The following is a 25,861-nucleotide window of genomic DNA, read 5'->3' on the forward strand; positions in this document are numbered from 1 at the left end:
ACTCCCCGGTGATTGGCCGGAACGGAGCGCAGGGCGGGGCAATAGGTGGGAGGTGCGGTGACTGGCGATACGCTGAGCGGTTGGCGGGTTCGCGCCCGCTGAGCCCGTGAAGGGCGCGAGGCGCGTGGCCGGGGCGGGCGGTGGTTGGGCTGACTCCTCCCTCGGGGCTTTTTTGAAAATTCCCCTTGAGCTGCGTTAGCGTTCGTGTCTGGGTTTGAGGATGTAGTGGTGACTAAGCGTCACCCACGGCCGAAGGACTGTGGGAAGCATGGAGTCTGCGTTAATTCAAAGTGTTAGGAATTTCATTAAAAACAGGGCGAGCCTCGTCAGTTCTGGTGTCTGCTTCGCTTCGCGCGGAGCTCGGCGCACCTCCTGGAACAGCGCCGGGGCGGGAAACCGGTTCTCCGCCAGCGCCAGGGCGGCTGGTGCGGCGGGCAGGCCGGAGCCGGGTGCCAGGAACGCCTCGGGCCGCGGTGTGGACGGGCGGAGGCCGCGGTGTGGGCACAGCCTTCCCAGGGGTGCAGTGCAGGGGGGCGCGGGAAGAGAAGCCGGGCCGGGAACGCAGGTGCAGTTGAGGGACGAGCCTCCAGGTGTGGTGGCTGCTGGTGGGCTTGGCACTTGCCGAATTAGCAGAGGCTCCGCCGCGCCGGGGAACCCGCCCCTATTCTGCCGAGGCTGTTTGGCAGTGGGGACCTGCAGAGGCAGAGCATGGCCTTTACCCTTTCCCAGTGATCGGTAGGGAGGAATGAAGCCCAGGGAAACTGAGTAGCAGGCCTTGTATTCCAGCGTAGGAAGGTTTAGAGGTGACTGGAGTCGAATTGGAACACCCAGCCCAAGAGCGACTCCCTCCAGCTTTCCCACGGAAGCACTCCGATAGGGGCTGGGGTGTGCATTCTTGTCCTCGGGGATCTACAGATGGAAGCCCCAGGCAGCCAGCCGGAAGTGATCAATGTCTGGAAGTTCTATGTTTTCATTAAATGTTGAGGTTTACGCTACAGTTATTTTAAGTGTTTTAAAACTAAAGGTCTTAAAATGCACTCTCCTGTAAAATGTGTCGTTTTTATCCCGTGGATTCGGATATCCTCACCACAGTGTTTTTGAACAGATGCTACTAAACTCCTTGCATTATCAAATCAGTTTAGTTTTACCTTTCTTAAAAAAATAGAACAGAATAGAAAACTGCATTATGCATAGTAAGGGTAAGTATGTGTCCTCACTAGTACAGTGGTGAGTTAAAAAAATGAGTAAGGGTAAGTATGTGTAAGTGCATGTGTTGGTATATATATTTATAGAAATGCTATATATATATTATTGTATGTTGGGATTCATTGTAAATTTTCCTTTTTTTTTTTTTTTTGAGACAGAGTCTCCCTCTGTCGCCAGTCTGGAGTACAGTGGTGCGATCTCGGCTCACTGCAACCTCCACCTCCAAGGTTCAAGCAATTCTCCTGCCTCAGCCTCCCGAGGAGCTGGGACTACAGGCGCACACCACCACGCCCAGCTAATTTTTGTATTTTTAGTAAAGACGAGGTTTCACCGTGTTGGCCAGAATGGTCTTGACCTCTTGACCTCATGACCTGCCTACCTCGGCCTCCCAAAGTGCTGAGATTACAGGTGTGAGCCACTGCACCGGCCTCATTGTAAAGTTTCTTACAGTGGGCTGCTTCAAAAAGTTTGAAAGCACCGCTCTAGCCTGAGAATATTGGTAATCCAGATGTGAAGCACAGTCGTAAAGGACAAACTCATTCAAGAAGTTTTCCAGGCCAGGCTCGGTGGCTCACGCCTGTAATCGCAGCACTTTGGGAGGTCAAGGCAGGTGGATCACGAGGTCAGGAGTTTGAGACCAGCCTGGCCAACATGGTGAAACCCCGTCTCTACTAAAAATACAAAAATTAGCCAGACATGCAAAATTTAGTAGAGCCCTGTCTCTACTAAAAATACAAAAATTAGGTGGGCGCCTGTAATCCCAGCTACGTGGGAGGCTGAGGCAGGAGAATTGCTTGAAACTGGTAGGCGGAGGTTGCAGTGAACTGAGATAGTGCCACTGCACTCCAGCCTGGGCGAAACAGCAAGACTCTGTCTTAAAAAAAAAAAAAAAAAAGTTTTCCAGTTGCTGTCTTCAAGCCCTTTAATGTAGGATCCAGAGGTTTAGAAGATTCCTTCATTCCAGAGTGGGGAGAATTTGTTTCGTTAAAAAATGACTTAGCCAGCCTGGGGAACATGGAGAAAAGCTGTTTCTATAAAAAATACAAAAAAATTAGCCGGACGTGGTGGTGCGTGCTTGTAGACTTGGAGGGCTGAGGTGGCAGGATCACTTGAGCCTAGGAGGTCGGGGCTGCAGTGAGCTGAGATGGCGCCACAGCACTTCAGTCTGGGTGACAAAGTGAGACCTTGTCTTAACAAAAAAAAAAAAAAAGGCTCAGATTAGCTAAAATAGTAGGGACACATAGTCTGAATTCACATGGAAATACCTGACTGCAACCAGATGGGAACAGGGTGGGAAGAAATGGACTTGCTTTTGTATTCAAGGTGGCTCCCTTATTGGTGGCTAACTCGGTCACCTTTGACTTTGCAGCAGCAGGAAGGTCTGCTGCCACCAGTCAGCTTCTCCTCAGCAGGTCCTGCGTGTTCGGGACTGCTCCTCGAGGCCTAAGCCTGCTGCCTCCTCTGTGTGTACTTCCACTTCTGTTCCCTTTCCCTGCGAACTAAGAACCATGTGTCTTCCGTTAAGTTCCCAGAAAGAGAACATCATCAATTCTGTTAATTCCCATCATCCCTTGAGTGAGGAGCTCATGCTAAGCATGTAGATTGTCCAGAGGGGTCTCTGCTGACCTACACCTCTGACGGCTGGTGGCTATGGAAGTTCTTTGAAATTTGGATGTCTGATATGGGGTTTGTATTAACTTTCTATGAGCATTTCCAAGCCCAATATCTGATTTCTAGTTCCAACATGTTTTTTTTACATACCAGAGATAACATACAAAACTTTTTTTTCCCCACCATTGAGTTACACTAAGATCAGAGTAAAAAACCACTGCTATGATTGTTTTTACCAGAAGGACATTCTTTTACATGGAAAATGGTGACTCCAATGAAAGTAGACATTAAGGAGTTTTGTGGTTTGGTTTTTAAAAATATTTGATGAGGGAAGAATGGAGAAGAACCAGACTCCTTTTGATCTTGGCATAAGCCAAAGCAGACTGAACTGTTATGTCTCACACTGGTATCATTCAAAATCAAACAATGCATGCTAAGGTTATTCTATTGTGTGGTCATCTTGTTGAAGTCAAAGGGGCAGATCCTTTGTGGATGGGAGAGGGGTTTCCTTGATGGGGAGTTGACTGTCCTGTCTTCAGCATTGTAGGATGAAAGCCATCCTGGGAAAGGTGAATCCCTGAATTTCACTGGGAGGAAGAAAAATCCTGCCCTCTCTCAATGACATAGGGGATCAGTCTGGTCTGAATCCTGAGGTATGGAGTTGCATGGAGTGCTCTCAGAAGAGGGAAAGTGGAGTAAGCCAGCCCTAAGTTGTAAATTGTTCTCAACTGCTACAGGTTGAACTGTGTTCCCCACCAAAAGATATGTTGAAGTCCTGCCCTTTCAGAATGTGACTTATTTGGAAATAGGCCATTGCAGATGTCACTAGTTGAGATGAGATCATATTGGAGTAGGCTGGGCCAATCCAGTATGACTAGTGTCCTCATAAGAGGAGACACAGACACGCAAGGGATGGTCAACGTGAAGACCAAGGTGGAGACTGGAGTGATGTTGCCTTAAGCTAAGGAACTCCTGGGGCTACCTGAACCTGGAAGAGGCAAGGAAATGTCCTTTCCTAGTGCCTTCAGAGAGAGCAGGGCCCTTCTGACACTTTGATTTCAGGCTTCTGGCTTCCAGAACTGTGAACAAATTTATCTTGTTTTAAGCCTCCAAGTTTGTGGCACTTTGTTATGGCAGCTACAGGAAACTAACACATTATCCTCAAATTTTCAAGAAAGTTTCATTAAAAGTTCAAATCTGGTTTCTGCTGGGCTATGAATGAAGTTGGCTTCTCCCAGCCCCAAGACCAGGATGCTGCTAGTAGGAGCCTTCACCAGCAGCGGGCTGCCAAGCCCAGCAGTCTCCTGAGGTTGCCAGTAGCAGTGGCCAGGCAAAGTGGTTGGTGCAGAACACACACATGGGACCTGTTCCTAAGAACCTGTGCAGAGGCACTTGGGAGACACACAGGAAGAGCCAGAAGGCCCCTTCCTTGCAATAAAACAGGTGATGGCTTGTGCCTGCACAGCTTGGATTACATGTGATCCTCAGATGCGTCTTAGATGTGGATTTAGTCACAGGGTTAGTAAGCCACTGAGAGATATGTTAATAATTAACATTTGAGGGACGTATTCACTATTGGTTCATCTATGTGAAGAGTTGTCTTATTCAGCATATTGGGCTCCAGAGAGTTTCTTCTATTGTGGTACAGGAAAAAAAGAACTTCTATCTTAAACATTTTTCTTTAAAAACAAAAAATTTGAGCTTTGCTACTTTGGGAAGCCAAGATGGGCGGATCACAAGGTCAGGAGATCGAGACCATCCTGGCTAACCCAGTGAAACCCCGTCTCTACTAAAAAATACAAAAAAAAAAAAAAAACTAGCCGGGCGAGGTGGCAGGCACCTGTAGTCCCAGCTACTCGGGAGGCTGAAGCAGGAGAATGGCGTAAACCCGGGAGGTAGAGCTTGCAGTGAGCTGAGATCCGGCCACTGCACTCCAGCCTGGGTGACAGAGCGAGACTCGATCTCAGCTCACTGTAAGCTCCGCCTCCCGGGTTTACGCCATTCTCCTGCCTCAGCCTCCCAAGTAGCTGGGACTACAGGCGCCCGCCACCTCGCCCGGCTAGTTTTTTTTTGTATTTTTTTTTTAGTAGAGATGGGGTTTCACGGTGTTAGCCAGGATGGTCTCGATCTCCTGACCTCGTGATCCACCTGTCTCAGCCTCCCAAAGTGCTGGGATTACAGACTTGAGCCACTGCGCCCGGCCGAGAATTTTATAATATATTGCTTGTCACATGCTTGGTTATGAGGAACTACAGAATACATTACTTAATTTCTGCTAAATTAAACCAAACCTCACAAAACAGCCATTGGCCTAAAAGATTACTTTCAAAGAGACCATGAATTAATGAGAATAAACATGCAACATAAGCATATACTAAGAAAAATGGCAGAGCTGCCACCTCTTCCTGTGTGAGCTCTTTGTAGCTACATTAAAGGTAAACATGATGGTCTAATCATATCTGACAAGAAAATCACCAAAAAAGTGAAATATGACAAAAGCATTTAAAATATGAATTCACATCCACTATTTCTGATGACTAAGTGTAGCTACACTTTGAGATACTTTGATATAGTGTCTCTTACAAATAGCAAGATGTTTAAAAACTAAGCCTCCAAAACACGAAGACAGACATGATATACACATTTTACTGCCGCCCTTTTTTTAAAAAAAAAAATGCATATCAAAACCATATTAGTGCAATAAGCTGCTGCACCTATCACCTGCTTCAATATTTACTGAATCACAGACAATCCTGTTTTTTTGTTTGTTTGGTTAGTTGGTTGATTTTTTTTTTTTTTTTTTTTTTTTTTTTGAGATGGAGTCTCGCTCTGTCGCCCAGGCTGGAGTGCAGTGGTGCGATCTTGGCTCACTGCAACCTCCGCCTCCCAGGTTCAAGCGATTCTTCTGCCTCAGCCTCTCAGGTAGCTGGAATTACAGGCATGTGCCACTGCACCTAGCTAATTTTTTGTGTTTTTAGTAGAGATGGGGTTTCACTGTGTTGGCCAGACTGGTCTTGAACTCCTGACCTTAAGTGATCCATCCGCCTCAGCCTCCCAAAGTGCTGGGATTACAGGCATGAGGCACTGTACCTGGCCGACAATCCTGTTTCTTCTTCATTTGTACCCTACCCATTTCCCCATCCACACATGGATTGTGTTTAGTTTTTTTTTTTAATTTTTTTTTTTTTTTGGAGACAGAGTCTTGCTTTGTTGCCTAGACTGGAGGGCAGTGGCATGATCTTGGCTCACTGCAACCTCCACTTTTCAGGTTCAAGTGATTCTCTTGCCTCAGCCTCCCAAGTAGCTAGGCTTACAGGCATGTGCCACCATGCCCAGCTAATTTTTGTATTTTTAGTAGAGATGGGGTTTCACCATGTTGGCTAGGCTGGTCTCGAACTCCTGGCCTCAAGTGATCCACCCACCTCGGCCTCCCAGAGTGCTGGGATTACAAGTGTTAGCCACCATACCCATGCCGAAGATTGTTTTGAAGCAAATCCTAAATATTATATTTCATTCATAAATATTTCAGTATTTTCTTAAAGATGACTTTAAAACCATAATATCCATGTTTACATGGAAAACAAAATCAGGTAAGGAATGCTTTTTTTTTTCTTTTTCACCATGGACAGCACACTGGACTTTTTTTTCTTTCTTTAGAAAAATGTATTTTATTTTTAGTAGAGACAAGGTCTCACTATGTTGTCCAGGCTGGTCTCAAACTCCTGACCTCAAGCAATCCTCCCTGCTCAGCCTCTGAAAGTTCGGGGATTACAGGCATGGGCCACCAAGACCAGCTAAGGAGTCCTTAAATACCATCAAATATCCAAACTATTCACATTTCTCCTAATGTGTTTTTTAAAATATTATTGATTGATTGATTGATTGATTGATTGAGATGGAGTCTTGCTCTCTCACCCAGGCTGGAGTGCAGTGGCACCATCTCAGCACACTGCAACCTCTGCCTCCCGGGTTCAAGTGATTCTCCTGCCTCAGCCTCCTGAGTACCTAGGACTACAGGTGCATGCCACCGCGCCTGGCTAATTTTTTTGTATTTTTAGTAGAGATGGTGTTTCACTGTTATTAGCCAGCATGGTCTCGATCTCCTGACCTCGTGATCCACCCTCCTTGGCCTCCCAAAGTGCTGGGATTACAGGCCTGAGCCACCACTCCCAGCCTTTTAATAATGTTTTTAACATAAATGGAGATGGGGGTCTCATTATGTTGCCCAGGCTGGTCTTGAACTCCTGGACACAAGCCATCCTCCCACCTCAGCCTCCCAGAGTGCTGAGATTATAGGCGTGAGCTGCCACACCAAATTTCTCCTAACGTTTCACAGTTTTCTTTTCTTTTTTTTTTTAATTGAGACGGAGTCTCTCTGGGTCACCCGGGCTGGAGTGCAGTGGCACGATCTAGGCTCACTGCAACCTCCGCCACCCAGGTTCAAGCAATTCTTGTGCCTCAGCCTCCCAAGTAGCTGGGACTACGGGCGTCCGCCACCATGCACAGCTAATTTTTGTATTTTTAATAGAAATGAGGTTTCACCATGTTTGCCAGGCTGGTCTCAAAGTCCTGACCTCAGGTAATCTGCCCACCTTGGCCTCCCAGAGTGCTGGGATTACAGGTGTGAGGCACCACGCCCGGCCAGGTTTCATAGTTTTCTTTACAATTTGTTTGTTCAATTCAGGATCCAAATAAGATCCATATATTGCAACTGTTTGCTATGTCATTTAAGTTTCTTTGTTATTTTTAATAAATTTTATTTTTTGGAACACTTTTAGATAGATATACAGAAAAATTGCAAAGCTAGTACACAGAGTTCTTATATACCGTGCATCCAGTTTCACCCATCATTAACACCTTTCGTTAATGCGGTACATTCGCTATAATTAATTAACCAATACTGATGTTATTGTTCACTAAAGTTCATACATTATTCAGATCTTCTCCATCTTCCCTGGTTTCCTTTATCTGCTCAGGATCCCATCCAGAACACCCCTTTACATTTAATGGTCCTGCCTCAGGCTCCTCTTGACTGATAGTTTCTCAGACTTTTTTTTTTTTTTTTTTTTTTTTTTTTTGTTGAGACGGAGTCTCGCCCTGTCGCCCAGGCTGAAGCGCAGTGGCCGGATCTCAGCTCACTGCAAGCTCCGCCTCCCAGGTTTACGCCATTCTCCTGCCTTAGCCTCCCGAGTAGCTGGGACTACAGGCGCCCGCCACCTCGCCCGGCTAGTTTTTTTTTTTTTTTTTTTTTTTTTTTTGGTATTTTTTAGTAGAGACGGGGTTTCACCATGTTAGCCAGGATGGTCTCGATCTCCTGACCTCGTGATCCACCTGCCTCGGCCTCCCAAAGTGCTGGGATTACAGGCTTGAGCCACCGCGCCCCGCCGACTTTTTTTTTTTTGAGACAGAGTCTCGCTCTGTCGCCTAGGCTGGAGTGCAGTGGTGGGTCATCTTGGCTCACTGCAAGCTCCGCCTCCTGGCTTCACACCATTCTCCTGCCTCAGCCTCCCGAGTAGCTGGGACTACAGGCGCCCGCCACCACGCCTGGCTAATTTTTTGTGTTTTTAGTAGAGACGGGGGGTTTCACAGTGTTAGCCAGGATGGTCTCGATCTCCTGACCTCATGATCCACCTGCCTCGGCCTCCCAAAGTGCTGGGATTACAGGCAGGAGTCACCACGCCCGGCCTTGATGTATTTTTTTTAGGTCTAGACCAGGATGGGAATATTTTCTGGTAGGGGGAAGATCCCAGAGGTGGAGTTCCATTTTCATCACACCGTCTCAAGGGTACGCTGTCAACAACCGTATTGCTATTGATAGTAACCTTGATCATCTGGCTGAGGTAGTGTTTGCCAGATTTCTCCACTGTAAATATACTCTTTTATTCTCTTTTTCCATACCGTCCTCTTGGGCAGGAAGTCTTCCACAGCCCTCACATAAAGAACAGGGACTTATGCCTTCTGTACCCCTTTTACCTTCTGCCTGACGTTTCCCTTAGTCTTGTAGTTTCCTGGAAACAAGTTCAGCATTTATTTATCTGCAAGTGTCTTTATTTCATTTCTTTAACTTTTTGTTTTAAAGATTATAGATTAATAGGTAGTTTCAAAAATATTATAGAAAGGTGCTGTGAACCATTCCCAATGGTAACATCTTACATACATACAGTACAATTTCAAAACCGAGATTGAAATTGATCTTACTCAGACTTCACCAGCTTTACACGTACTCACTTGTGTGCATATGTATATGTAGTTCTGTTCAATTTTATTACATGTGTAGATTTGTGTAACCAAAACCACAACCAAGATACAGAGCTGTTCTAGCTGGGCACAGTGGCTCATGCCTGTAATCCCAGCACTTTGGGAGGCCGAGGCAGTCAGATTGCTTGAGTCCAGAAGTTCGAGACCAGCCTGGGCCACATGGTGAAACCCCATCTCTACAAAAAATATGAAAATTTTGCTGGAGATAGTGGTGCATGCCTGTAGTCCCAGCTACTCTGGAGGCTGAGGTGGGAGGATTGCTTGAGCCTGAGAGGCAGAGGTTGCAGAGCCTGTCTCGAAAAAAAAAACCACAGTACTGCTCCATCACCACAAAATCTTCCTCATGCTACCCTTTTATTCCTCTTCACTTTTAAACTTTTTAAAATTTTAATTATTATGGTTGTATATATTTATGGGCTACGTGTGATGTTTTGGTGCAGGCATACAGTGTGTAATGATCCAATCAGGGCAGTTGGGGTATCCATAACCTTATGCATTTATCATTTCTTTATGTTAGGGTTTTTGCTGGATTTAGAATTGTAGGTAGACAGTATCTGTGTGTGTCTGTGTGTGTTTACTTTTTATTTTTATTTAAAAAAAAGTTTTTTGAGACAGAGTCTCGCTCTATCGCCCAGGCTGAAGTGCAGTGGCGTGATCTCGGCTCACTGCAAGCTCTGCCTCCCGGGTTCATGCCATTCTCCTGCCTCAGCCTCCCGAGTAGCTGGGACTACAGGTGCCCGCCACCACGCCTGGCTAATTTTTTGTATTTTTAGTAGAGACGGGGTTTCACCGTGTTAGCCAGGATGGTTTCGATCTCCTGACCTTGTGATCCGCCCACCTCGGCCTCCCAAAGTGCTGGGATTACAGGCGTGAACCACCATGCCTGGCCTTTTTATTTTTTTTTTGAGATGGGATCTTGCTGTGTTGCCCAGGCTGAGGTGCAGTGGTGCAGTCATGGCTCACTGTAGCCTTGACCTCTCCAGCTCAAGCAACCCTCCCACCTCAGCTTCCAGAATAGCTGGGACTACAGGTGCACACCACCATGCCTCCGTTTTTCCTAGTGAGAAATCAGCTATCATCTTATTGTTGTTCCCTTAATGTGTTTCTTCCCACTCTGACTGGTTTTAAGGTTTTCTCCTTACCTTCAGTGTTCAGCAATCTGACCATAATGTGACTGTGTGTAGTTTTCTTTGCTTTTATGCTGTTTGAGGTTTACTGGCCTTCTAAGTTTGTAAGTTACTGGGGTTTTTTACACAGTTTAGAAAACTTTCCAGTCAGTATTTCTTCAAGTGTGTTTTTCTGCTTATATACTCTCTTCTTATCTGGGGACTCCAATGTCATGTATGTTAGACAGTTTGATAGCATTCCACCAGCCACTGAGGCTCGTTCATTTATTTCCTCAATACTTTTTCTCAATGTTTAAAAGTTCAGTAATGTTTAAAAAATTAGGATAATGTATTTTTCAATTCTGGGATTTCCACTTGGTTTTCTTTTATATTAATAGTTTTCATAACTCTCCTGAAATTCTCACATCTACACCCAATATACCCATATTTTCTATAGATTTTATAACATAGTTAAAGCCCTTATCTGCTCATTGTAATGTCTGAATCATCATAGGTCTGCTTTTATTGAATGGCTTTTCTCTTGACTATACGTATCTAGTAATTTTTATTGCATAGTGGACATTATGAATGATATGTTGTGGACATTCTGAATTCTATATTTTCTGACAATTGTTGAGGTTTATTCTGAGTTAGTATTTGTATGTGGTAAAAGTATGGATTGAAGTTCTTTTTTTTTGTATATGAATATCTAATTGTTCCACCACCATTTGTTGAAAAGACTCTGATTTCTCCACTGAATTGCTTTAGCACCTTTGTCAAAATTCAGTTGCCCATGTATGTATGGGTATGTTTCTGGGGTCTCTTGTGTCTCATTGATTTATTTGTCTGTCTTTATATCAACACTACACTGTGTTGATTATTGTAGTTTTATAATAAATCTTGAAATTGGACCAGGTGTATTAGTCTATTCTCATGCTGCTATAAAGAAATACTCAAGACTGGGTAATTTATAAAGAAAAGAAGTTTAATTGACTCTCAGTTCTGCATGGATAGGGAGGCCTCAGGAAACTCCCAATCATGGCAGAAGGCATCTCTTTACAGGGTGGCAGGAGAGAGACTGAGTGCAAGCAGGGGAAATGCCAGACCCTTATATTAATAAAATCATCAGATATCATGAGACTCATTCATTATCATGAGAACAACATGGGGGAAACTGCCCCCATGATTCAGTTACCTCCACCTGGTTCCATCCTTGACACATGGGGCATTATGGGCATTACAATTCAAGGTGAGATTTGGGTGGGGACACAGAGCTGAACCATATCATTCAGACTCTGGCCCCTCCCAAATTTCATGTCCTCACATTTCAAAACACAATCATACCCTTCCAATAGTCCCCCACAATCTTAACCATTCCAGCATTAACCCAAAAGTCCAAGTCCAAAGTGTTATCTGAGACAGAGCAAGTCCCTTCTGCCTAGGAGCCTGTAAAATCAATATCAAGTTAGTTACTTCCTAGATGCGATAGGGTCACAGGCATTGGGTAAATACACCCATTCCAAATGGGAGAAATTGGCAAAAACAAATGGGCTGCAGGCCCTATGCAAATCCAAAATACAAGAGAGCAGTCATTAAACCTTAAAGTTCTAAAGTGATCTTCTTTGACTCCATGTCTTACATCCAGGTCATGCTGATGCAAGAGATGGACTCCCACGGCCTTGGGCAGCTTTGCCCCTGTGGCTTTGCAGGGTACAGCCTCCTCCCAGCTGCTTTCACAGGCTGGCGTTGAGTGTCTGTGGCTTTTCCAGGTGCATGGTGCAAGCTGTCAGTGGATCTACCATTCTGAGGTCTGGAGGATGGTGGCCCTCTTCCCACAGTTCCACTAGGCAGTGCCCCAGTGGAGACTCAGTGTGGGGGCTCTGACCCCACATTTCCCTTCTGCATTGACCTAGCAGAGGTTCTCCATGAGGGTCCTGCCCCTGCAGCAAACTTCTGCCAGAACATCCAGGCATTTCCCTACATCCTCTGAAATCTAGGCAGGGGTTCCCAAACCTTAATTCTTGACTTCTGTGCACCCACAGGCTCAATACCACGTGGAAGCCAAGAAGGATTGGGGCTTCCTTCTTGAAGCAATGGTCTGAGCTGTACCTTTGCCCCTCTTAGCATGGCTGGAGCTGAACCAGCAGGGATGTAGGGCAGCATGTCTTGAGGCTGCACAGAACAGGGCACTCTGGGCCCAGCCTACGTTAACTGTTTTTCCCTCTTAGACCACTGGGCCTGTGATGTGAGGGACTGCCTTGAAGGTCTCTGACATGCCCTGGAGACATTTTCCCCATTATCTTGGTGATTAACATTCAGCTCCTCATTATGCAAATGTCTGCAGTGGGCTTGAATTTCTCCCTAGAAGATGAGTTTTTCTTTTCTATCACATCGTCAGGCTGCAACTTTTCCAAACTTTTATGCTCTGCTTCTTCTTGAATGCTTTGCCACTTAGAAATTTCTTCTTGGCTGGGTGCGGTGGCTCACACTTGTAATCCCAACACTTTGGGAGGCTGAGATGGATGGCTCTCTTGAGGTTAGGAGTTCGAGACCAGCCTGACTAACATTAGTGAAAGCCTGTGTGTACTGAAAATACAAAAACTAGCTGGGCATGGTGGCGAGCGCCTGTAGTCCCAGCTACTTGGGAGGCTGAGACAGGAGAATTGCTTGAACCCAGGAGGTGGAGGTTGCAGTGAGCCGAGATTGTGCCACTGCACTCCAGCCTGGGTGACAGAAAAAAAAAAAGAAATTTCTGGCCGGGCGCGGTGGCTCAAGCCTGTAATCCCAGCACTTTGGGAGGCCGAGACGGGCGGATCACGAGGTCAGGAGATCGAGACCATCCTGGCTAACACGGTGAAACCCCGTCTCTACTAAAAAATACAAAAAACTAGCCGAGCGAGGTGGCGGGCGCCTGTAGTCCCAGCTACTCGGGAGGCTGAGGCAGGAGAATGGCGTGAACCCGGGAGGCGGAGCTTGCAGTGAGCTGAGATCCGGCCACTGCACTCCAGCCTGGGCGGCAGAGCGAGACTCTGTCTCAAAAAAAAAAAAAAAAAAAAAAAAAAAAAAAGAAATTTCTTCTGCCAGATAGCCTAAATCATCTCTCAAGTTCGAAGTTCCACAGATCTCTAGGAGCACAGGCACAAAGCTGCCCGTCTCTTTGCTAAAGCATAGCAAGAGTGACCTTTGCTCCAGTTCCCAAGAAGTTCCTCATCTCCATCTGAGACCACCTTAGCCTGGACTTTATTGTCCATATCATTATCAGCATTTTGGTCAAAACCATTCAACAAGTTTCTAGGAAGTTCTGAAGGTTCCCACATCTTTCTATCTTCTTCTGAGCCCTCCAAACTATTCCAGCCTCTGCCTGTTACCCAGTTCTAAAGTCGTTTCCACATTTTCAAGTATCCTTATAGCAGCTCGCCACTCCTGGTAGCAATTTACTGTATTAATCTGTTCTCACCCTGCTATGAAGAAATACCTGAGACTGGTTTTTTTTGTTTTGTTTTGTTTTGTTTGTTTTGTTTTGTTCTGTTTTGTTTGAGATGGAGTTTCGCTCTTGTTGCCCAGGCTGGAGTGCAATGGTGTGTCTTGGCTCACTGCAACCTCCGCCTGCCAGGTTCAAACGATTCTCCTGCCTCAGCCTCCCGAGTAGTTGGGACTACAGGCTCCCACCACCACGTCCGGCTAGTTTGTTGCATTTTTAGTAGAGATGGGGTTTCACCATGTTGGCCAGGCTGGTCTCGAACTCCTGATGTCAGGTGATCCACCTGCCTCGTCCTTCCAAAGTGCTGGGATTTCAGGCGTGAGCCACTGTGTCCAGCCGGTCCTTTACATTTTCATATGAATTTGGGAATCTGCCTGTCACTTTCTATTAAAAACAAAAGCCTGCTGGGATTTGGATTGGCATTGTTTTGAATCTATAAATTAATTTTGGGAGGATTTACATGTTAACACTATTCAGTCTTCTGACCCATGAATGAGGTATATCGGTCCATTTACTTAGTTCTTCTTTAATTTCCCTCAGCAATATTGAGTACTTTTCAGTGTATAGGTTTTTATATGTATAGACGGATTTATCCCTAAATATTTCATATTTTGATGGTATTATAAATTGGATTTACTTTTTTTTTCCAGTATTTGATTGCTTGTTGTTAATATATAGAAATTCAATTGGTGGCTGGGTGTGGTAGCTCGTGCCTACAATCCCAGCAATTTGGGAGGCTGAGGCGGGCAGATCACTTGAGCCCAGTTGTTCGAGACCAGCCTGGGTAACAGAGGGAGACCCCATCTCTGCAATAAACATGAAAAATTAGCCAGGTGATGTGGTTTGGCTCTGTGTCTCCACACAAATCTCATCTCGAATTGTAATCCCCATGTGTCGAAGAGGGGACCTGATGGGAGGTGACTGGATCATGGGAGCAGTTTTCCCATGCTGTTCTTGTGATAGTGAGTGAGTTCTCATGAGATCTGATGGTTTAAAGGTGTTTGACACTTCCCCCACTACCCCTTCTGCCACCATGTGAAACGTACTTTACTTCCCTTTAGCCTTCTGCCATGGTTGTAAGTTTCCTGAGGCCTTCCCACCCTTGTAGAACTGTGAGTCAATTAAATATCTTTTCTTTATAAACTACTCAGTCTCAGGTAGTTTTTTTTTTTTTTTTTTTTTTAAGATGGAGTCTCACTCTGTTGCCCGCCTAGGCTGGAGTGCAATGGCGCGATCTCGGATCACTGCAACCTCCACTTCCTGGGTTCAAGTGATTCTCCTGCCTCAGCCTCTTGAGTAGCTGGGATCACAGGCATATGCCACCATGTCCAGCTCATGTTTTTGTATTTTTAATAGAGATGAAGTTTCACCATATTGGCCAGGCTGGTCTTGAACTCCTGACCTCATGATCCGCCCACCTCAGCCTCCCAAAGTGTTGGGATTACAGGCATGAGCCTTGTGCCTGGCCAGGTAGTTCTTTATAGCAGTGTGAAAGCAGCCTAATACATCGGGAGTGGTGGCATACCTATAATCCTGTCTACTTGGGAGGCTTAGGCAGGAGAAGGAGGATCGCTTGAACCCAGGAGGTTGAGCCTGTAGTGAGCTACAATCTCGCCACTGCACTCTATCCTGGGTGACAGAGCAAGACCCTGTATGAAAGAAAGAGAGTGAGAGAGAGAAGAAAGAGAAAGAGAGAGAAAGAGAGAGAAAGAAAGAAAGAGAAAGAAAGAAAGAAAGAAAAAAGAAAGAAAGAAAGAAAGAAAGAAAGAAAGAAAGAAAGAAAGAAAGAGGAAAGAAGAGAAAGAACAAAAGAGAAAAAGAAAGAAAGGAAAGAAAGAGAAAGAAGGAAAGAAAACGCTTTTCTTTGAAAAGGTAATGGATTCCATATGTGGATGTAACATAGAGCTAAGTTACACTTTAACACTGAATATAGTCAAATGGTCATAAAAACAAATACCATTTCTTTGGTCTTTATTATGGACTGAATGTGTCCCCCCAAATTCATATGCTGAAATTGAATCCTCAGTGTGATGGTATTTGAAGGTGGGCCCTTTGGGAGGTGATTAAGTCATGAGGGTGGGATTAGTGCCCTTAAAAAAGGCCTGAGAGCTAACTCACCTGCTTTCCACGATGGGAGGATACAAGGAGAAATCGGCCATCTGCAACCCAGAAGAGGGCCCTCATCAGAACCGGCCAAGCTGGCACTCTGGACTTCTAGCCTCCAGAACTGTGAGAAATACATTTCTGTGGTTTATAAGCTACCCAGTCATGGTACTTTGTTACAGTGCCCAAAGAGGCTAAAATAGTCTTAAACATGAACTTCCATTTCTTTGCAAATATGGTCATATCCGTCTCAGAAGTTGGTGTTTCTGACCTTGTTCTTTTCTCATGGTGTGACGCTTGTACTGGTCCATCTGATCCTGATACTTACTGGATTGATAAGTAGGTAATTGTCCCTGGAAAAATGGCAAGGTGGGGTAAACATGCCTGAATGTATAAAACATTTCAGAAGAGGAACAACATCTCTTCAGAATCCTTTTTTTTTTTCTAAGGCAGGGTCTTGCCCTGTCACCCAGGCTGGAGTGCAGTGGTGTAATCATGGTTCACTGCAGCCTCAACCTCCCAGGCTCAAGCAATCTTCCTGCCTCAGCACCTGCCCCCCATTAGCTGAGACTACAGGCACACACCACCATGCCCTGTTAATTTAAAAATAGTTTGTAGAGACGTGGTTTCGCTGTGTTGCCCAGACTGGTCTTGAACTCCTGGGCTCAAGCAATCTGCCTAGCTTGGCCTCCCAAAGTGTTGGCATTACAGGTGTGAGCCACTGCACCCAGCCAGAACCCTATCTTTTTATAAAAGGTTTTGCACATTTGATGACTAACTGCCAATCTTGCTGCTTTGCCTAATTTGGAAGGGGGATGGTATTCACCACAAGGACAAGATACACAATTGGCTCGGTCTCTCAGACTTTAGCAAGAGAGGTTTGTGCCTTAAATCATTAGGAGAAAAGAAAAGCTGACGGATATGCCAGTTTTATTCCAGAAATGGCATCTCACCAAGGAAGTGACTTCAGTTTAGAAACAGAACCCCTGGATTTGAATTCCTGCTCTGCCATTTAGATCTACATAGCTTTGGACAAGACACTCCACTTTGCCATGCCTCAGGGCCACTCTGAGACAGAGGGCACTCACCCACAGGGAGGGGTGTCCTGCCTGCAGTCTTCTCCCATCCCTTGCCTGGTCTCCGTCTCTTTTGGGACTGGATTTAGTGTTTGATTCTGTCCTCAGTGTGACATACAGTATGTGATATGACACTGAATATGAAGTTTCCTTTCAACTTGTCTTCAAATTATTCTATGATATTTACTTTCCCCTGAATTCTTTCATAACAGTAGTTCCTTTCTTGTTACTTGTTCTTTAATGTGGTTTTTGTTCAAGTTTTCATTCCCCAGCAAAGACCAACTTTCCTTTGATTTTGGTGGAGGAAAGATTAGCTACATAAATCATTTGAAATTAAAGCAAACCAAACACAATACAAACATGAAAGGAATATCAAATGCTTCCCTGAATTAAAAGGGTTCCAATCCCAGCACCTCTGAAGTTGGGCAGCGTCTTTACTACTTGACCTGAAAGAGGTAACCCAGAAGAAAAAAGAACTTGAGTTGTTAAGAGAAGAGAGAACAGCCAGCTGGAGAGGAACCAATGAGAAGCATTAGAGGCAGCTCTTGGCTGGAGGAAGAAAGCTGTCTGCCTCCAGCATCTCGTACAAAAGTCTCCTGGTGCACTGTGCAGAGCCAGGCTGGATTTAAAGTCTCTATTGTTAGTCAGATGTCAGCACGACCAGGGTCAGGGTCAAACAGGGAACTCACAAAATGAGTTGAATATTAAAAAAAAAAAAAAAAAAAAAAAAAAGATAAACTACAAGAAAAAAAAGCCATTTTTAATTGATGAATAAGAAATTTCAGCTGTTAATTTCCATGAGGATTACAAATGTTAAGATTACTGCAAGCATAAAATTAGCCAACTGTCTATAGCTCAAGAAAATTTGCCATTCAGTATGCCACATATTAAACAGTAAAAATATTCAAACAGGACACTTTTGAAAATAAGCTTCATGCCCTGGTGGAAGAATGGATTATCTCAGAGAACTGAGCTCAGCAGTACATAAATTCTTAAATGAAATATCCAATCCTTATTTGGGAGTATAGCTTTATCTTAGTGTTTGCTGAGATACAGAAGTTCATTAGTAACTTGCCAGCTGATGTAAGATACAGATAGGCCACGACATTAGCATACTGTGTCTGTATTGATAGTTTTATTTCCGGTGGTACTGAGATCAAGTACCGTGCTTGCTGGTTAGTTATACGGCTTTTTTTTTTTTTTTTTCTGGGGAAATTTTAGAAGGCTTTTTGTGCCCTAAGGGTCCCTCTGGGGTTTTCCTGCTGCAGATTGTCATGTTCTGTGCAATGTGACTCTGAGATCCTGAGATCCTGGTCCACAGCTGATTGGGTCAGAGAGCTGCACGTGACCCTGGGGCAGCCAGTTTCTAAGCTGGCCTGTGGCCGACTCAGAGCTCTGTTCAAAAGAGCCATCTATTCTGTGTGGTGATTGGCTCGCTCAGCCAGAGGATGTTTGAATATAAGATGCGAGAGTCTGCAGTCAGAAGCAGGGTGGAGGCTGAAGGACACCCAGGGAGACTGGAACCACAAGGCAGCAGAACCCACGAAGCAGAGCGAGCAACCATGGATGCCGGGATCACGGAGGAGTGGGGTGATGGGGAGCAACCACTGCCCACAGTTGCTCTTGGGGTGATGGCAGAAACAGCAGCAGAGCAGGGCTGTCTCCCCAACAGGGTTCCTGTTCTACGCACATTTGTGTGCGAGAGGCTGGCTGTGCAGCTGTCTGACCGTTCTCTGTTTCTTTTCAGTACAACCCTGTCACTAAGGTAACCAGACTATAGCTTTTCCTAGGGAGCCAGGATACCAAGCAAAGCCTTCGTTTATCAAACTGACTCGTTCTCACTAGGGGCTCTCAGAGTCTCTGAGTGAGTTCGGCCAAGTGCTGGTCTTTGCATGTCGGTATTCAGCCAGAATACACGCAAAGGGAGAGAAGGGTAGGCCAGCTAGTAATGCAACCAAGAGAAGTATTAGGGAGTAGATAATTTAATTCTATGAAATCGAAGGATATGTCTTAGAAAGTATTTATGTATTTATTTCTGAAACAGGGTCTTGCTCTGTCACCCAGGCCGGAGTGCAGTGGCACAATCATAGCTTACTGTGACCAAACTCCTAGGCTCAAGGGATCCTCCTGCCTCAGCTTCCCAAGTAGATGGAACTACTGGTGTGGGCCACCACACCTGCCTAATGGTTTTATTTTCAGTAGAGACAAGGTCTCACTATGTTGCCCAGGCTGGTCTTGAATTCTTGGGCTCAAGCGATTCTCCTGCCTCAGCTTCCTAAAGTGCTGGGGTTACAGGCGTGAGTCACTGCGCCTGACTTGTCTTAGAATTTATGGTAAATTACTACAGTAGTCCTCCCTTAACCGCAGTTTTGCTCTCTGTGGTTTCAGTTACCCATGGGTGACCCTGGTCCAAAAATATTAAAAGAAAAATTCCAGAAACAATTCATAAGTTTTAAGTTGCATGCCGTCCCTGAGTCGCGTGATGAAATCTTGCTCCATCCTGCTTTGTCCGGCCCAGATGTGAATCAGATATCCCTTTCTCCAGGTACCCGCACTGTACACACTACCTGCCCTTTAGTGACTTGGCAGCCATCCCAGTTATCACATAAGAAAAACATAGTTTATATAGGGTTCAGTACTACTCATGGTTTCAGGCATCCACTGGGGGTCTTGGAACACATTTCCTGTGGATAAGGGGGAACTACTGTTCTTTTACAATTTGGGATTGTATAAACTGGGCACAGTGGTTCACCTCTTGTAATCCCAGTGCTTTGGGAGGCTGAAATGGAAGGATTGCTTGAGGCCAGGAGTTTGAGACCAGCCTGGGCAACATAGGGAGAACCTGTCTTTCCAAAAAAGCAAAAAAAAAAAAAAAAATTAGCTGGGCGTGGTGGTACACATCTGTAGTCCCAGCTACTCAGGAGGCTGATGGCTTGAGCCCAGGAGTTCAAGGCTGCAATGAGCTATGATGTTACCACTGCACTTCAGCCTGGGCAACAGAGTGAGACCCTGTCTCTAAAAACAAAATTTTAAAAATCTTGGGATTGTGTAAATAAATTTCCATTAAACAAGGATTGTTGATTATAACAATGGCCAACATTTCATCTTTTTAGTTTTGTGGCTTTTTTACTCTTGAAACCTCTTTTTGCATTTAAATAATTTTGCTTCAAACAGGGTAAAGTATTAGCAGAGACAACAAAGACTACTCTCAGTTCCCAGTAGATCCATGCAACCAAAGCTTCCCGAAGAGCCAGGTTTTTTCTTAAGGCACTCACTGGTAAAGTTATTATTATTATTATTATTTTGAGACGAATTCTTGCTCTGTCCTCCAGGCTCGAGTGTAGTGGCGCAATCTCGGCTCACTGCAACCTCTACCTCCCAGGATCAAGCGATTCTCCTGCCTCAGCCTCCTGAGTAGCTGGGATTACAGATGTGCACCACCACACCTGGCTTATTTTTTTATTTTATTTTATTTTTTTAGTAGAGACAGGATTTCACTATGTTGGCCAGGCTGGTCTTGAACTCCTGACCTCAAGTGATCCACCCACCTCAGCCTCCCAAAGTGCTGGGATTACAGGCGTTACAGGCGTGAGCCACCATGCCTGGTCAAAAAATTATTATTTTGTATGCAGGTGTAATAAAATGCATAAAAGAAATCATATTTAAAAATCTCTTGAAAATCTATTATCCAGAGGAAACTGCTATTAAAACTAGACTTTTTCTAATCACATTTCTATGTATTTAGAGCCAACAAAAATGAAATCATACTGTCCATACCATTTAATGCCATCTGTTTGGCAAATATGCATCTATCCGCAGCACAATTTTGAATGTCTGTGTAGTATTCCATTATATGGAATACTACATAAGCTACTCCAACGATAATAGCAATCTATGGAGCTTTTACTTGGATTCAAGTGCTTTCTATGCATGACCTCGACTAATCCTCACACTGACTCTAAGAGGATAGGTGTGATTTGGTGTCTCCATTTAACAAGCAAAAACCTGAGGTTTAGGGCTGCTGGCCTGCCCAGTTGCTCCCGTCACGTGGCAATCGCAAGGCAGGCTCACTGGCTCCAGAGCATGCACCCTGACAACCACTTTTGTGCTTCCTATTGTTAGACACTCTGGAAACCACTTTGGTGGTTTCCAAGGAGCTACATGCCAATTGTTATTTTGGTATAAATATCATTTTTTAAATTAAACCAGATAATCGTATAATATGATAAATGTCATAAAATATGTTTGAAAAGTAAAAGCAGTCCATTTTTATACCTTTCTCACTAATGTTTAACTAACTCAGATGACAACTTACACTAATTCTATTCTTAGAGACATTAATGAAATTGCTATGTTCATTCCCTCCATTCCTCTCCTGCAGGTCAAACCGCCCCAGACAGGGACACCACGTGGTTTAGAGAGGCCTCTGGCTGAGCTCCTCACCTGCTGGCAGCTTCTCGTCCTCCCCAGACCCAGCCAAATGAGAAGCCACAGCCTGGAGACAGGAAGGACACAGTGCCTCTCCTCCCCGCAGTTGTGTTCCTAGGACTTCTACCATGCCCTATCCTCATGCTTTGTCCCCATGCTGAAGGCTGGGGATTAAATTAGAGAGCATCTCTACACATGTTGCATAAGACCCACTCGGTACATATTTCCCCAATAGGAAAGCAGCACTGTACCTTTCCTTACAAAGGCTATTTCTAGAAACTGCTTGCTAGGTGTAACTTGAACCTGATACTGGTCAATACTTCTCCTGGAAGCAGAGTGAGCTCATGAGCTGAGGGAGGGCTGACTTTCAACTTTATTAGATTGTGATGCCCAGTGAGGTTGGCAGATATTTTCCAATTTGATTCAGATGATCTCTGAGAAATGGTCAGTTTAATCTGGATTTCCTAGGAGGAAGCTCTTGGCACCTCATTCAGTCTTCTATATGGTTACATGCAGGGCTAGAGTCCAGGAGATGTACTCAGAAGAGGCACAGATGGATTCTAGTCTCCTGTGGGATCAGGACACATTTAAAGAATTCAAGGTCTTCAAAGAGGAACACAGGTGCCCCGGGAGTATGAAAAGCTGTCCAAGAGGCTGGGCGCAGTGACTCACCTCGTAATCCCAGCACCCTGGGAGGCCAAGGCAGGAGAATCAGTTGAGGTCAGGAGTTTGACGCCAGCCTGCCCAACATGGCAAAACCCATCTCTACTAAAAATACAAAAGTTAGCCAGGTGTGGTGGTACATGCTTGTAGTCCCAGCTACTCAGGAGGCTGAGGCAGGAGAATCACTTGAACCCAGGAGGCAGAGGTTGCAGAGAGCTGAGATCACACCACTGCATTCCAGTCTGGGCGACAGAGCAAGACTCTGTCTCAAAAACAACAACAACAACAACAACAACAACAACAACAACAACAACAGCAGCAGCAGCAGCAGCAGCAGCAGCAGCAGCAGCAGCAGCAGCAGCAGCAGCAGCAGCAGCAACAAAAAACTGTCCAAGAGCTACACAGGAACAGGCAATGGAAAGAGAATCAATTTCCAGGTTTTCAACTGACATGGACATGCCCTTTCCTAGATGGGTCTGCCTGGAATGCACCTGAGTTTGTTGTGGCTCTTTTCCTACCCAGAAAAGAAAGGTAGACCCCTCGCCAGTCCTAAGTCCTGCTAGGTCTCATTGTTCCTGGTGCCCCAAGCACTGGGACACCACATCAGGGAGCACTCCTTTAGTGCTTCACGGGAACATCACAAGCCCTAATGCTTCCTATGCTCTTCCTTCTCATTCACATTTACCTTCAGGCTGCAGCCTGCACACTTACAAGTGTGGTATTGAGTTGGGAAGTCCAGAATTCAGAAGCGGGGCAGAGAGGGGTGGTGAGAAGAGCACTTTTCATGGACTCCCCTCTTCCATCCCTGGACTGTTGCCAGTAAATCTCAGTTTTGAACAAGAGTTTCATGAGAGCAAAACAAAGAGGACATTGAAAAGAAATAATGTATATGTATATGACAACCACTTTTTTTTTTTTAACAGAGACAGGGTCTCACTGTGTCACCCCGGGCGAAAGTGCAGTGGCACAACCATAGCTCACTGTAGCCTCAACCTCCTGGCCTCAAGCAATCCTCCCACCTTGGCCTTCCAAAATGCTGGGATTACAGCACTGAGCCACTGCAACTCGTCTAAAAACTACTTATTAAAAATAGTTATCAGAACATAATTCTTTTCCACTGCTGTCTCTTAAAACTCCCTCTCCAGCATGCATTGTTAACTGGAAAGAAAAGAACTTCATTTTATTATTTTATTGTTGAGACAGGGTCTTGCTCTGTTGCCCAGGCTAGAGTGCAGTGGTGCAATCTCGGCTCACGGCAACCTCCACCTCTGGGTTCAAGTGATCCTCCTACCCCAGCCTTCCCAGTAGCTTGGACTGCAGGTGCGTGCCACCAGACCCAGCTAACCTGTATGTTTTTAGAAGAGATGGGGGTCTCACCATGTTGGCCAGGCTGGTCTCAAGCTCCTGACCTCAGGTGATCCACCCGCCTTGGCCTCCCAATATGCCGGGGTTATAGGTGTGAACCAACACACCCAGCCCAAAAGAACTTTAAATAACCAAAGCAGTATATGATGATTAAGCTAATTCTATTTATGCAAAATAAGTTAAGCAAAACTCAACAGAACTGAAAAGACAAGTAGAAATCATGTGGCAACTTTTAATATTCTTCTCTCAGTAATTGGTAGATTAAGTAGTTTTTGAAAATCAGTAAGGATAGGGAAGATTTGATAACAAAGTCACCAAACTTGTTAACACACGCCTATAGAACATTGCACTCAACAAACGGAGAATACACATTCTTTCCAAGCATATATAAACCACTTATGAAAACTGGCCCTGCAATGGGTCAGAAAGCAAGTCTAGACACATTTCCAAGAGTTTCTCACATCGATCATGTTCTGTGACCACAATGCAAATGAGTTAGAAGTCCATAACAAAAACATAGAAAAGAGAACTCTACACTTCTGGAAAACAGGAAGTTCACATCTACATAATTCATGGGTTGAAAAATCAGAAAGAAAGTTAGAAAATATTTAGAACTGAATAAGAAAAATGCTACAAATGAGCACTATGAGTCAAAATTTATGAGATGCCATAAAAGGGAAAATTTTAAGCTTAATTGCTTACTTTAGGGGGAAAAAAGACTGAACGTTAAACAGCTTCGTAACCTATTTTATAAGTTAGGACTGGGCACGTCTGCTCATGCCTGTGGTCCCAGTACTTTGGGAGGCTGAGGAGGGCAGATTGCTTGAGCTCAGGAGTTTGAGACCAGCCTGGGCAAGATGGCAAAACCCCGTCTCTACAAAAAATTAGCTGGGTGTGGTGGCATGCGCCTGAAGTCTCAGCCACTCAGGAGGCTGAGGCAGGAAGATCACCTGAGCCTGGGAGGTTGAGGCTGCAGTGAGCTGTGATCATGCCACTGCACGTCAGCCTGGGCGACAGAGTGAGACCCTGTCTCAAAACAACAGCAGCAAAAAATTAGGACAAAGGATAAACTCAAGGAAAGCAGAAAGGAGAGAAAAGAAAGAGCAGAAACCGAAGATACCGAAAACATAAGTTAAATATCCATAAGGCAAAGTGTTGCTTTTGTTTTTATTTTTGTTTTGAGTAAGCGTCTCACTCTTCTCCCAGGCTGGAGTGCAGCGGCACCATCTTGGCTCACTGCAACCTCCACCTCCGGGTCTCAAGCACTTCTCCTGCCTCAGCCTCCCGAGTAGCTGGGATTACAGGTGCCTGCCACCATGCCTGGCTAATTTTTGTATTTTTAGTAGAGATGGGTTTTCACCCTGTTGGCAGGGCTGGTCTCGAATGATCTGCCCACCTCGGCCTCCCCAAGTGCTGGGATCACAGGCGTGAGCCACCGCACCTGATGGCAACATGTTGTTTTCAGAAAGAACTAATCAAATTGGCCAGCCTCTGGCTGGGCAGCAGGTCTAGAAAAGTCATTCATCCAGATGGAAGCAGGAGGATGGGAAGGTGCAGGAGGGAGGTCTCTGAGAAGAAGAGAAACACAAAGTACCTGAGGTGCAACTCACTGTGAGGAGACGAACGGGTTTCTAAAAAATTTCCATCGCAGCTGCGCCATTTTGCTTTTCCACCAACAGTGTACAGGGTTCCCTTTTCCCCCACGCTCTTGCCAACTCTTGTTGCCTTAGGTCTTGACAACAGCCATCCTAACAGTAGTGGGGTGATGCCTCATTGTGGCTTTGACTTGCATTTCTCTCGTGGTTAGTGATGCTGGGCCTTTTGTATATCTTCTTTGGAGAAATGTCTATTCACGTCCTTAGCCCATTTTTGAATCAGGTTGTTAGTTTTTTTGCCATTGAGTTGTAGGAATTCCTTATGTATTTTGTTATTAACCCTTTATCGGATGTATGGCTTACAAATATTTTCTTGTATTGTATCGTTGCCTCTTCACTCTGTTGGTTGTGTCCTCTGATGTGCGGACGCTTTTTCGTTTGTTGTAATCCCATTTGTATAGTTTTGCTCTTGTGGTTGTGCTTGTGGTGTCATATCCAAGAAATCATTGCCAGGACCAAGGTCAAGGACCTTTTTCCTTATGTTTTCTTCTAAGAGTTCTGGGGGATGAATTAGTGATAGAACACGAATGGAACACTAAGCAAATGAAAAAGTGATTGCTGAGGTCATCTAGGGATAGGGGCTTCTCAGGTGAAGAGGAGCACAGGGCGGTTGATGATGTTGGCCACAAACATTGGAATCTGAAGTAGAAAGAAGGGAGGGAAGCCAGCGAGTGTTCGGAAAAGGAGGGGTTGTGGGTTGGCCGTCTCCTTTGGGACTTGAGCAAGGGGGCTGGAGAAGAAGGAGTTTGCCCTCAAGATCAGCGCGTTCTTTCCTTCGACGATCACACACTTGAAATTAACGGTGGACAGGCAGGGGTGCGAGGCTGCCACCCTGCCTGTCATTTCACTTTCCAACAACATGTGCTCCCCGGATCCTCAGATGATCATTTAGTTTCACAAACAGAGGAA

The 25,861-nt window shown here is 45.1% G+C and overlaps 1 protein-coding gene across 1 annotated transcript; it reads right to left on the minus strand.

The window, feature by feature from the left end:
* Positions 1–285: 285 nt before the first annotated feature.
* LOC115898199 (nascent polypeptide-associated complex subunit alpha, muscle-specific form-like) lies at positions 286–25,063 on the minus strand. The gene is made up of 3 exons (XM_030932021.1): positions 24,892–25,063; positions 15,781–15,889; positions 286–693 (listed from the first exon to the last, which is right to left on the minus strand). Exons 2-3 carry the CDS (start codon positions 15,844–15,846, stop codon positions 286–288), a joined length of 474 nt encoding a protein of 157 aa, XP_030787881.1. The 5' UTR covers positions 15,847–15,889; positions 24,892–25,063.
* Between the last annotated feature and the right edge of the window lie 798 nt (positions 25,064–25,861).

The sequence above is a fragment of the Rhinopithecus roxellana genome, chromosome 6, assembly GCF_007565055.1.
Source record: "Rhinopithecus roxellana isolate Shanxi Qingling chromosome 6, ASM756505v1, whole genome shotgun sequence".
In the NCBI taxonomy this organism is placed as follows: domain Eukaryota; kingdom Metazoa; phylum Chordata; class Mammalia; order Primates; family Cercopithecidae; genus Rhinopithecus; species Rhinopithecus roxellana.

Excerpts from the sequence above, each read along its gene's own strand:
- LOC115898199 (XM_030932021.1), bottom strand. The coding sequence starts at position 15,846 with ATGAGGGCCCTCTTCTGGGTTGCAGATGGCCGATTTCTCCTTGTATCC. Across the intron at positions 694-15,780 it reads CCTCCCATCGTGGAAAGCAG|GTCCCCACTGCCAAACAGCC; the intron begins GTGAGTTAGCTC and ends CTGCCTCTGCAG.